The following is a 13,466-nucleotide window of genomic DNA, read 5'->3' on the forward strand; positions in this document are numbered from 1 at the left end:
ACAGGCATGAACCACCATGTCCGGCCACATTGGTCTTCACTGTAATGAAGATTTGAAAGTTATATATTTGAAAATACCAAATCAGTTATTTGAATATGCCTAGGATTCTAAAACCACAGAAAATAGGCACATTAATTTCCTTAGCCAATTACTCCCTATGGCTAGTTGGCTACCTCCCAGGTATCTTCTTATTCTTGCCTGAGTAGCTTAACCAGTTCCATCATCTGTTCACATTAGTTCCTCTTCTTAGAGCAACAGAGTTAGGTGTACAAGTAATTAAATAAAGACTAAGGACTAATGCCCTAATCCCAGCTAATTTTATCAAGGACACTCAGGAGGATAAAGAATCAAGAAGAGAAATATTTTTTAAAAAAGAATAGAAGTATTATATAACTTATATTCTTCTAAACATCAAAATCCAGTCAGAGTGGTTATAGAAAACATTCAGGAACAGTGTCTAAGCAGGAATAGTAGCAATTTAGAGAGCTGACTACCAGTGTTCTTTCTCATAATAATTCCCTTAAACAACTTCGCATTAAGGGAGACGCTGCAAAAGCAAAATGATCTTTTTACTTACCAGTAGGTAAGTCCTATTGGAATTTAAGAGAAGAGGATGAGAAATGGACAGGGAGGACCACATAGGGCATAGGAAAGACAGTAGAGAAGGAAATCCATTCCAAATAGAGGTAAGAAGATAGCAGTAATGTGACACATGATTTTATAAACCATTCCTTAATTTAAGATCTTGGCAGTCTTGAGAATCCCATTGAAGGGAATATTGTCTTCTAAAACCTACATCACAGCCAAAAAGCCCTGCATGTTAAACTTACCTTCAGAGTGACTTTTATAGTGTGTTCAGAAGTATACAGGAAGTATTCAGCCAAGACTAGGGCCTAACTCAGCACTAGGCACAGAGGTACTGAATTATAAGTTTTTGGTGCTTATTAACATATACCTTTTTTGAAACCCAGCAGTTAAGTTTCTGTTCCACCAAAACGCCCAGTATTTTTTGTGATTATGTTGAATGAAGTCTAGAGTGAACTATGAGACCATAGTGACTGAGAACCAAATATTAGTCTTCCAAAAATAATACGAAGCGAGAGCCAAAGTAAAAATCAGGAATGAAGTCACAAAAGAAACATCTGTCAGGCGCAGTCATCATACCTGTAATCCCAGCACTCAGGGAGGCAGAGGCGGGAGAATGGCTTGAGGCCAGGAGTTTGACCAGCCTGGGCAACATAGTGAGACCCTGTTCTCTACCAACACAAAGGAAAGAAAAAAAAACAGCAGCAGCAGGTAAGAAAGCACCACTCCTCTGAAATCAGCCTTTTCCTGCAGCATCCTAGAAGATATTTTTGCCACATCTACTTGTAGAAATGCAGCCTGCCACTTGAATTCATCTTCCTATTAATATTTTTAGCATTCAGTTGAAATGATGTAAATCCAAGCTTCTTAACTGAGACCGTTCTCTAACGAGAATAAACCACAAGCAAAGTGGTAGAACTAGTGAAGTAATGTTAGGCACGTCTTTCTAAGCGGTTTTTATAATGTGAACTTAAAATCCTCTGGATTCAAGGGCAGGCCCACATCCCTCTTTAAAGAAGCTGCTAGGCCAGGCATGGTGGCTTACGCCTGTAATCCCAACACTTTGGGAGGCCAAGGCAGGCCCGGAGTTCAAGGAGTTCAAGAGTTCAGATCAGGAGTTCAAGACCAGCCTGACCAACATGATGAAACCCCATCTCTATTAAAAATACAAAAAAATTAGCCAGGCGTGGTGGCGCGTGCCTGTAATCCCAGCTACTCAGGAGGCTGAGGCAGGAGAATCACTTGAAGCCGGGAGTTAGAGGTTACAGTGAGCCAAGATTGCACCACTGTACTCCAGCCTAGGCGACAGAGTGAGACTCCGTCTCAAAAAATAAAAATAAAGAAGGTGCTAAGTGAAACATCTGGTTAATTTCACAGCAACTCAGAGGGCTATTAATTTGACAGTCACTAAGTAGGAATATTTTACATTAACTCTGTAGTTAGCATTCAGTCTTTAGGACTCTTGCCCACCTTTTTCACACATGCAGCTCTATACCAGAACTTTCCACAAAGAGACAGTGTGCAAAGCTGCTGAGGAGGGCTTGTTTTTGCCAGTCCTCTGAGCCCCATTACCAGTTCCTGCCATTTGGAAAGGAACTGAGTAAGCGCCTCATGACAGGCGATGGCTTTTGAGGGAATTTTAGCTTTCTTAGAGGTTCCCAGATTTGGAGGTTTTGATTTGCTATTCTCATGAAACTGTTTTCCCTAAGCCTCTCTTTTTCTTTCATAGCTTAACACAGCAGCCACAAAGGTCCACCCTGTCATCCCTGCCATGTGGCTGGAGGATCAGGTGTGTTTCCTTTTGAAGCTTATGCTACAGCAGTGTAAGACCCAGTATGAGCTGGGGAAGCTTTTACAGCTCTTTGTTGAAAGAGAGCATCTCTTCTCTGATGGTAAGACAATCCTTACAGTTAAGTTGCTATTAAGACGTTAGCTTTCTTAATCTTGAAAATACTTTAGAGGGGTAGTTAGGAAATTAAAATGCATGTAACATTAACTTACAGTCTACAACTGGGAGTAAAGAAGTTACAGAGAACTTTAAATTGTGGTTAAAATATTCAAGAAATAATACAGCAGCATAAAACATAAGTAATATAACCAATCATCTCATTCTAAGCAGTTACCAAATAGCCACATTTCCTCCTGGCTGGCTTCTGCATTACCCTGTTGTGGGGGTCCAACCCACAGACGCTGACCTAGCGACGGATCAAGACATAACACTGACAGAGATATTTTGCCTGTCAGTCCGGCTAAGGGGCTCTGCTCTGAGTCTGGAGCATTGCTTCATAAGCTGGCAAAGTTCGCGTTTATTTAGTACAGATTAAATGGCAAAGGTTTTGAGTAAACACCATTAGACGGTAATTAACATTGCCGATCCCCTGAGTAGAGAGCAATTATGCACCCGCGGCTGATCAAAGGTTGGTCTTAGGACCACATGAATAAACAAGCTATTTAGATATACTTCCCCACATTCCCATTTTTGCTATCAACTAAAGGTAAAGAGGATTAGGCTGCCTTCAGCCAAATCTGCCACTGAAGCTGTGCAAACTGCCCAGCCTTCTGAGAAGGTTTGTGTTTATTTCCTATAACTATCTTATATAATTTTTCCTATATTAATATATAATTATCCTTATGTAGTATTTCCTATATCTATTATAGTTTTTCCTCTACAATTTTTCCCACCACCCTGACTGAACTCCCACACCCTGTCACTATCTTCTTCTCTATGGCAAGTAACCTTAGCATTGCTCAGGGTCACAAACCCTGTTTCAGAAATGCACAATTCATTTTTAAAGTTTCAGAGAAAATTGTGCTTGTTTTTTTTTTTCCTTTTTTTCTTTGCAGATTCCTCAAGATGTTGGCAGTCTCTAAACTTGTTGCTGATTGAATCAAACAAATATTGCCTTATTGTCTTTTCTACTTGTTTGATAATTTCAAGTTTTTTATTGAATGATAATGTTGTTCTTTTATACTATATTCTGACGGTTTGGCTACTAGGGTTATTTTCTCACATTTAAACTCACAGATGTTCAGCTGGAGAGCTCAGATTTGCACAGAACACTGACAGAATCCTGAGCTCAGAGCCAGTTGTTGCAGGCTGTGGATCTGATGACTAAAAGGAAAAAGGGGTGTTTCCAAAATGTAGTGGATATAAGATGGCACTTATCAGTTACTGTGCAGACCAAATGATAAGTCCTTTTAACATATAGGTGTTTTCATTGATCTGTAGTAATAATTTTTTTCAAAAATGAATTTCCTGTTGTTTGCCATAATCTATCTTTGAATAATTACAAGAATTGACTACATTGTTAAACATGACTATAATAGTTTTATTCTATAATTTTTTATATTTTTAGAAATTGTGTTACTATGTGTGCGTATTTAACATTTATTTGCTTAGAGAACAGGAATACTTTTTTTTTTTTTTTTTTTTTTGAGACAGAGTCTGGCTGTGTTGCCCAAGCTGGAGTGCAGTGGCACGTTCTCAGCTCACTGTAGCTGCAACTTCTGCCTCCCGGGCTCAAGTGATCCTCCCACCTCAGCCTCCTGAGTAGCTGGGATTACAGGCACACACCACCACACCTGGCTAATTTTTGTATTTTTTATTAGAAATGGGGTTTTGCCATGTTGCCCAGGCTAGTCCCAAGCTCCTGAGCTCAAGCACTCCTCCCGCCTCGGCCTCCCAAAGTGCTGGGATTACAAGCATGAACCACTGTGCCCAGCCAGGAATATGTTCTTTAAAAATGTGTGTTTTATATGATTGTGCAGAGTGTCTTACTGTCCCCAGAACTACCTAAATCAGACTGCTGCCCAGCAGGTGGCATTGGAAATAACCTCCTGTGGAATGTTTCTCATGCCCCTCTCTTATGGTAGGACATACATAGACTACTTAGACTGGGAAAGGGAGCAAACCCAGCCACATAAATTGTTGGCAGAGAATTCTTTGTTTTTGTTTAACAGAGACAAAGGTCTTACCATGTTGCACAGGCTGGTCTTGAACTCCTGGCCTCAAGCGATCCCTCTTGCCTTGGTCTCCCAAAGTGCTGGGATTATAGGCATGAGCCACTGCACCTGGCCAAGAATTCTTAGTGTTACTAATAATTTCCAAGGGACATCAGGAGGAGCTCAGTTAGGTCTCCCTGGGTTAAGTAGATAAATTTTAGAGGTGCAAGTGATGCTCCATTCTGAATACAATGTGCCACATTAGAGCCTAGGCTATTGGCCAGCTGGAGATTTAACTGTTCTACAAGTTCTTTGTCTTGATCCACATGATTCCTGCATTGAATGAACAAATGACCACTAAATCAGACAAATTTGATCAAGGTAGGAGATAAATCCAGAAAGAGAGAGACCAGTCTGAATGACTAAAATCTTCCTGCTGTGTTTCTACTACATTGAAGGCCACCAACCTCTGTCCTGTATATAAAGCCAGATGTGTAGATTGAGTTCATGTGCTAATCTCTAACAGTTTTTTTTTTTTCTTTTTTGAGACAGAGTCTCACTCTGTTGCCCAGGCTGGAGTACAATGGCATCATCTCAGCTCACTTCAACCTCTGCCTCCCAGGTTCAAGTGATTATCCTGCCTCAGCCTCTCGAGTAGCTGGGATTACAGGTGTCTGCCACCACACGCCTGGGTAATTTTTGTATTTTTAGTAGAGACGGGGTTTCACCATATTGGCCAGGCTGGTCTTTCCTGACCTCAAGTGATCCACCCACCTCGGCCTCCCAAAGTGCTGGGATTACAGCCGTGAGCCACTGCGCCCAGCCATTAATCTGTAACACTTCTTACTATATGACAAGCAAGTTCAGTCAGACTTTACCACTAACAATTTTGCAGGACCATTTTTTTTGGTATACAGCTACCTTATGGCTTCCTCTGCTAGTCAACCAGAGTAGAAAAATAGCTTTTTTTGGCTGGGCACGGTCGAGAGCAGCCTGGACAACATGGTGAAATCCCGTCTCTACTAAAAGTACAAAAATTAGCCAGGTGTGGTGGTGCACGCCTGTAGTCCCCACTACTCAGGAGGCCGAGGCAGGAGGATCCCTTGAACCCAGGAGGTGGATGTTGCAGTGAGCGGAGATCACACCACTGCATTCCAGCCTAGGTGACAGACTCCATCTCAAAAAAAAAAAAAAACAGCTTTTTATTTTCCCTTTAACCACATTACTATGTTAAACACATATATTTTCCCCCTGATATATATTACTCTTGAAATGCTGTAGTGGCGTTTTATTGACTAAATGTTTATATCCTGTTCTCTTTGGCACAGGTCCAGATGTGAAAAAGCTTTGTGTCCTTTGCCAAATTTTGAAGGATACATCCATAGCCATTAATCATACAATTATTACCAGCTACAGCATTGAGAATTTTCAGCATGAATGTAGATCTATTTTGGAAAGACTGCAGACAAATGGACAATTCGCTTTGGCCAGGAGGGTAGCAGAATTAGCTGAGTTACCTGTGGACAACTTGGTTATTAAAGAGGTATCATCGGTCTTTTTTTTTTTTTTTTTTTTTTTTAGTTACGGGGTCTTGCTCTGTCGCCCAGGCTGGAGTGCAGTGGTGCGATCTCTGCTCGCTGCAAGCTCTGTCTCTCGGGTTCATGCCATTCTCCTGCCTTAGCCTCCTGCGTAGCTGGGACTACAGGCGCCCACCACCACTCCCGGCTAATTTTTTTTTTTTTTTTTTTTTTTTTTTTTTAGTAGAGATGGGGTTTCACTGTATTAGCCAGGATGGTCTTGATCTGACCTCGTGATCCACCCACCTCGGCCTCCCAAAGTGCTGGGATTACAGGCGTGAGCCACCACGCCCGGCCTCATTGGTCTTTTTAAGTTATTTAAAATCTTAGCTTTTAAAATCAGCATTAAACAGTAAATCAAATGAGATGTATAATTTATAGGAGATAAGGCTTTTTTTTTACTTTTGACACACACATTACTTTCAGAAATGGATGAGCCTACAATTCCCGTTATTGAGAAATGTGTGCTGCAAATGTAACATTACCTTTGAATAGAATTAAATATAAGGGGGCTTCCACTTAAACCCCATTCCATGAGATCAATCAAGAATTTTTTTTCATACCATAACCTTCCAGATAAAATATCTAAGGTCATCTGTAGCCAAATCTCTGTTCTCTGATTTTATTTGGTTTTAACAAGTATGATAAGGCCAGATGCAGTGGCTCATGCCTATAATCCCAGCACTTTGGAAGGGCAAGGCAGGAGGATTGCTTGAGCCCAGGAGTTTAAGACCAGCATGGGCAACATAGGGAGACCCTGTCTCTACAAAAATTTAAAAATTAGCCAGGCATGATGACACACACCTGTGGTCCCAGCTACCTGGGAGGCTGAGGTGGGAGGATCTCTTGGGTCCAGGAGGTTGAGGCTGCAGTGTGCTGTGATCACCACCACTGCTCTCCAGCCCGGGTGACAGACTGAGACCCTGTCCAAACAAGTATGATATACTTAGGGAACATTAGCATTTATGATACCTTTTTATCCAAGAAAGGCTAAAATCTGCTTTGTTAAATTTCACAGATAACACAGGAAATGCAGACCCTAAAACACATTGAACAGTGGTCACTAAAACAAGCAAGAATTGACTTCTGGAAAAAATGCCATGAGAATTTTAAGAAAAATTCAATTTCAAGCAAAGCAGCTTCTTCCTTTTTCTCAACCCAGGCCCATGTGGCATGTGAGCACCCAACTGGATGGAGCAGCATTGAGGAGCGCCATCTGCTGCTCACCTTGGCAGGGCACTGGCTTGCCCAGGAGGACGTGGTGCCCTTGGACAAGCTGGAGGAGCTGGAGAAGCAGATCTGGCTCTGCCGCATCACCCAGCACACTCTTGGAAGACATCAGGAAGAAACAGAGCCCAAATTTTCTCGACAGATCTCAACTAGTAGTGAACTTTCTTTTGATAGTTTAGCCAGTGAGTTTTCCTTCTCCAAGCTGGCTGCTCTGAACACATCAAAATACTTAGAACTTAACAGCCTTCCATCCAAGGAGACATGCGAGAATAGACTGGATTGGAAAGAGCAGGAGTCACTAAACTTTTTGATTGGGCGCCTACTGGACGATGGCTGTGTGCATGAAGCAAGTAGAGTATGCCGGTATTTTCATTTTTATAATCGAGATGTCGCCTTGGTATTGCACTGCAGAGCACTGGCCTCAGGGGAAGCTAGTATGGAGGATCTGCACCCGGAGATCCATGCTCTCCTACAGAGTGCTGAGCTGCTTGAGGAAGAAGCGCCCGACATTCCCCTACGGAGAGTCCACAGCAGTAAGTGAAGGAGATCAGACGGCCCAGAGTCTTAAATGGCACTGTTGGTACTGTCTCCAAGAAGGAAGGGACCCTAGTGGCAGAATAGTTATACCAGGTTAAGGGGACAAACAACTTTTTTCCAGGTAATCTGTAGACTAGCCAATTAACTAGGCAATGAAATAGAAAGATCTATGTCTTTTAAACTAGCTATGTTTCAAAGTTAAAGGGAATCTATCTGATTTGTAGCTAGTTCACTGAAATTTATTCTACATATTCTATACATCTATAAATTTAATCATTTCCAGTCTGACATTGATAGTATATAGAAATATGGTTTTTTGTTTTTCTTTTTGGTTTTTTGTTTGTTTTGTTTTTTGAGATGGTGTTTCACTCTTGTTGCCCAGGCTGCAGTGCAATGGTGTGGTCTCGGCTCACTGCAACCTCCGCCTCCCGGGTTCAAGTGATTGTCTTGCCTTAGCCTCCCAAGTAGTTGGGATTACTGGCTAATTTTTGTATTTTTAGTAGAGACCAGGTTTCACCATGTTGGCCAGGCTGGTCTCGAACTCCTGACCTCAGGTGATTCGCCCACCTTGGCCTCCCAAAGTGCCAAGATTACAGGGCGTGAGCCACCGTGCCCGGCCAGAAATGTGTTTTTTATGTTAACTTTATATGACTTTGTTAAACTTGCATATTCTAGGAGATTTCTTGTAGATTCCTCAAGATTTTCTACGTAGACATTCATGTCATCTGCAAATAGAGTTGTATTTCTGCCTTTCCAATCTATGCCTTTTATTTCTTGTTCTTGCTTTATTGCACTGACTAGGCCTTTCAGTACTGTGTTGGATAGGAGTGGCAAGAGTGGACATCCGTACCTTTTTACTGACCTTAAATGGAAAATATTTGATCTTTCATCATTAAGTATGGTATTAGCTATAGGTTTTTGAAGATAGGCTTTATCATGTTGAAAAAGTTCCCTTCTATTCCTGGTTTGCTGAGAATTTTTATCATGAATCAGTTTGAATTTTGTCACGTTATTTCTGTATCTGTTAATCTGATCATGTGGTTTTTTTCATTAGACTACTAATATAGTAGATTACATTAGTTGATTTTTAAATATTGGACCAGCCTTGAATTCTCCATTTACATAAATCCAATTTGGCCCTGGTGCATTATTGTTTTTGATTTTTTGCTGGAATCAATTTGCTGTTTTGCTAAAGATTTTTACATTTATGTTCATGAGGAATGTTATTCTGTAATTTTCTTTATTGTACTGTTTTTGAGATGGAGTCTCAATCTGTCGCCCAGGCCAGAGTGTAGTGGCACAATCTCGGATCACTGCAACCTCCGCCTTTCAGGTTCAAGTGATTCGCCTGCCTCAGCCTCCCGAGTAGCTGGGACTACAGGTGTGTACCACCACGCTTGGCTACTTTTTGTATTTTTAGTAGAGATGGGGTTTCACCATATTGGCCAGGCTGGTCTTGAACTCCTTACCTCAAGTGACCCACCCACCTTGGCCTCCCCAAGTGCTGTGATTACAGGCTTGAGCCACCGTGCGCGGCCTTTTTTTGTACTGTTTGGTTTTTGTATCAAGGTAATGCTGGTTTCATGAGTTAGAAAGTATTCCCTCCTGTTTTATTTTCTGGAAAACATTGTGTAGAACTGGTGTTATTTCTTCCTTAAATGCTCAGTAGAATTTACCAGTAAAATTATCTGAGACTGGAGATTTCCATTTTGGAAGATTTTAAACCACAAATTCAATTTCTTAAATAATTACAGGACTATTCAGGTTATCTTTCTCATCTTGGGTGAATTTTAGCATTTTGTGATTTTCAAGGGAAACTTTTTCTTCCGCTTTTTGGGTTATTTGAACATTTTTTAGTCTTCCATTTTAATTTATTGTGATTTTGACTATGCATCTTTTGATTTTTTTTGTTTTTTTTTTTTTGTTTTTTTTTTTGAGGAGTCTCGCTCTTTCACGCAGGCTGGAGTGCAGTGGCGCGATCTCGGCTCACTGCAGGCTCCGCCCCCCGGGGTTCACACCATTCTCCTGCCTCAGCCTCCCGCGTAGCTGGGACTACAGGCGCCCGCCACCTCGCCCAGCTAATTTTTTTTTTGTATTTTTAGTAGAGATGGGGTTTCACCATGTTAGTCAGGATGGTCTCGATCTCCTGACCTCATGATCCGCCCGCCTCAGCCTCCCAAAGTGCTGGGATTACAGGCGTGAGCCACCGCGCCCGGCCAACTATGCATCTTTTTATAGTTTGTTTTTTTTAGAGATGACAGTGTACATCCTTAACTTTCCACAGTATACTTAGAATCAATATTTTACCACCTCAGCTGGAATGTAGGAGGAATCTTACCACCATTTTAGGTCACTTTGCTCTTCTCCCTTTACATCCTACTTGTCTTTTATTACTTCTGCATACATTGAAAACCTCATTAAACAATGAGGTTTTTGCTCTTAGCCAAAAAATATATTTTAATAAACCCTCCTCGGCCTCCCAAAGTGCTGGGATTACAGGTATGAGCCACCATGTCCAGCCTTTTTTTTTTTAATAATCAGTTTTTCATCATCTGAGAATGTCTGTATTTTACCTTCATTCCTAAAGGATGTTTTGCTGGATATAGAAAATTAGTTATTTTCAGGCCAGGTGCAGTGGCTCACACCTGTAATTCCAGCACTTTGGGAGGCTGAGGCAGGCAGATCAGTTGAGCTCAGGAGTTCAAGACCAGCCTGGGCAACATGGCAAAACCCCGTCTCTACAAAAAATGCAAAAATTAGCCAGGTGTGGTGGCACATGCCTGTAGTCCCAGCTACTTGAGGGGCTAAGGCACGAGGATCGCTTGAACCCAGGAGGATAAGGCTGCAGTGAGCCGTGTTCATGCCACTGCACTCCAGCCTGGGCAACAAAGTAAGAACCTGTCTCAAAAAATAAATAAGAAAATTAGTTATTTTCTTTCAGCACTTGAAAATGTTGTTCACTTCCTTTTCGCCTCCGTGGTGTCTGATGAAAAATCTGCAGTCATGGCCGGGCGCAGTGGCTCATGCTTGTAATCCCAGCACTTTGGGAGGCCGAGGCGGGCAGATCACGAGGTCAGAAGATCGAGACCATGGTGAAACCCCGTCTCTACTAAAAATACAAAAAAAAATTAGCCAGGCATGGTGGTGGGCGCCTGTAGTCCCAGCTACTCGGAGAGGCTGAGGCAGGAGAATGGCGTGAACCCTGTAGGCGGAGCTTGCAGTGAGCCGAGATTGCACCACTGCCCTCCAGCCTGGGCGACAGAGCGAGACTCTGTCTCAAAAAAAAAAAAAAAAAAAAAAAAAAAATCTGCAGTCAATTGTTCATCTATATAAATAGTGCATATTTCTCTGGTTGCTCTCAATGTTTTTTTTCTGTCGTTGGTCTTCAGCAGTTTGATTATATTGTGACTGGATATGTATTTCTTTGGCTTTATTCTATTTGGGGTTTACTGAGCTTCTTGAATATGTAGGTTTATGTGTTTCACCAAACTTGGGTAGTAATCAGCCATAATTTTGTCAAATACTTTCTCAGCACCATACCCTGTCTCCTCTCCTTCTGGAACTTCAAGTACATGAATATATAATTTTTGTTATTATCTCATAAGTCCTTGAAGTTTTGTTCAGTTTTTGTTTGTTTGTTTGTTTTTGAGACGGAGTCTCGCTTTGTCGCCAGGCTGGAGTGCAGTGGTGCAATCTCGGCTTACTGCAACCTCTGCCTCCCAGGTTCAAGTGATTCTCCTGCTTTAGCCTCCCAAGTAACTGGGACTACAGGTGCGCATCACCACACCCGACTAATTTTTGTATTTTTAGTACAGACAAGGTTACACCATGTTGGCCAGGATGGCCTCGATCTCGACCTCGTGATCTGCCCGCTTCAGCCTCCCAAAGTGTTGGGATTACAGGCGTGAGCCTCTGCGCCTGGCCAGTTCAGTTTTTTTTTTTTTTTTTTTTTTTTTTGAGACGGAGTCTTGCTCTGTCACCCAGGCTGGAGTGCAGTGGCGTGATCTCGGCTCACTGCAAGCTCCACCTCCCGGGTTCACGCCATTCTCCTGCCTCAGCCTCTCCGAGTAGCTGGGACTACAGGTGCCCGCCACCACGCCCGGCTAATTTTTTTGTATTTTTAGTAGAGACGGGGTTTCACCGTGGTCTCGATCTCCTGACCTCGTGATCCGCCCGCCTCGGCCTCCCAAAGTGCTGGGATTACAAGCGTGAGCCACCGCACCCGGCCCAGTTCAGTTTTTTTAAAACTTTTTTTCTCTCTGTTGTTCAGATTAGATAATTTCTGTTATTGAATTTTATTTCTATGATTTTAAAATTTCAGTTACAACCATGCGTTAACAATGAGGATACATTCTGAGAAATGCATTGTTGGGTGATTTCATCACTGTGCAAACATCTTAGAGCATACTTATACAAACCTAGGTGGTATAGACTTCTACACACCTATGCTACATGGTATATAGCCTACCGTACCTGGGCTACAAGCCAGTACAGCATGCTACTGTACTGTAGTTGATTATAACACAATGGTAAGTATTTGTGTATCTAGACATATCTAAACATAGAAAAGGTACAGTAAAAAATACGAAATAAAGATTTTTTAGCTTCAGGAAATAAACAGTTGGAGATTTTCATTTTAAAAAAATATTTTAAATGGTACAATTTGTAAAGGGCTCTTAATGTTAATGGAGCTTGCAGGACTAGAATTTGCTCTGGTTGTCACTAAGTGGTAAGTAAATGTGAAAACTTAGGACATTACATTACTGTAGACTTTATAAATGCTGTACATTTAGGCTACACTAAATTTATTTAAAAATTAAGTAATTGTGCTGTGTCACAATGACTATGATGTCACTAGGTGATAGGAATTTTTCAGCTCCATTATAATCTTACAGGATCCTCGTTGTATATGCAGTCCATTGTTGATGGAAACATTGTTATACAGTGTGTAACTGCATTTTTCAGTTCTAAAATTTTCATTTTATTCTTCACATCTTCTATTTCTTTGCTGAGACTTTCCATTTTTCTGTTTGTCTCAAGAGCATTCAGAATTGCTTATTGGAACATTTGTATTATAGCTGCTTTAAATTCTTTGTCAGATGATTTTAACATTTGCATCATTTTAATGCTAGCTAGCATCTTTTCTCATGTGAGTTGAAATCTTGCTTTTTCTTTTTTTTTTTTTTTTGAGACGGAGTCTCGCTCTATTGCCCAGGCTAGAGTGCAGTGGTGTGACCTCGGCTCACTGCAGCCTCCGCCTCCTGGGTTCAAGCAATTCTCCTGTCTCAGCCTCTCAAGTAGCTGGGACTAGCGCCACCACGCCCAGCTAGTTTTGTGTGTGTGTGTGTGTGTGTGTGTGTGTGTGTGTGTATTTTTAGTAGAAATGGGGTTTCACCATGTTGGCCAGGCTGCTCTCGAACTCCTGACTGCAGGTGATCCACCCACCTTGGCCTCCCAAAGTGCTGAGATTACAGGCGTGAGCCACCACGCCCGGCCCCTCTTCCTGCTTTTTCTTATGCTAAGTAATCTGGGGTTGCATCTGGACATTTTGGGTTTTTTTGTTTTCTTGTTTTTGTTTTTTGAGACAGAGTCTCG

At 41.7% G+C, this 13,466-nt stretch overlaps 1 protein-coding gene across 8 annotated transcripts in view; it reads left to right on the forward strand.

Moving 5' to 3' along the window:
* SPG11 (SPG11 vesicle trafficking associated, spatacsin) overlaps nucleotides 1–13,466 on the forward strand; it is a 120,730-nt gene that overhangs the window by 73,584 nt on the left and 33,680 nt on the right. For 7 of the 8 annotated variants that reach the window (XR_010120823.1, XM_055276767.2, XM_055276768.2 and 4 more), the window contains exons 28-30: nucleotides 2,315–2,477; nucleotides 5,856–6,070; nucleotides 7,123–7,867. Coding sequence is in view for 7 of the 8 variants with exons in the window: in XM_055276767.2 (XP_055132742.2) it covers nucleotides 2,315–2,477; nucleotides 5,856–6,070; nucleotides 7,123–7,867 (1,123 nt within the window). In the remaining variant the exon portion in view is untranslated. The remainder of the gene's footprint in view (nucleotides 1–2,314; nucleotides 2,478–5,855; nucleotides 6,071–7,122; nucleotides 7,868–13,466) is intronic. The other variant, XM_055276771.2, reaches the window with a different exon arrangement.

The sequence above is a fragment of the Symphalangus syndactylus genome, chromosome 5, assembly GCF_028878055.3.
Source record: "Symphalangus syndactylus isolate Jambi chromosome 5, NHGRI_mSymSyn1-v2.1_pri, whole genome shotgun sequence".
NCBI lineage: Eukaryota > Metazoa > Chordata > Mammalia > Primates > Hylobatidae > Symphalangus > Symphalangus syndactylus.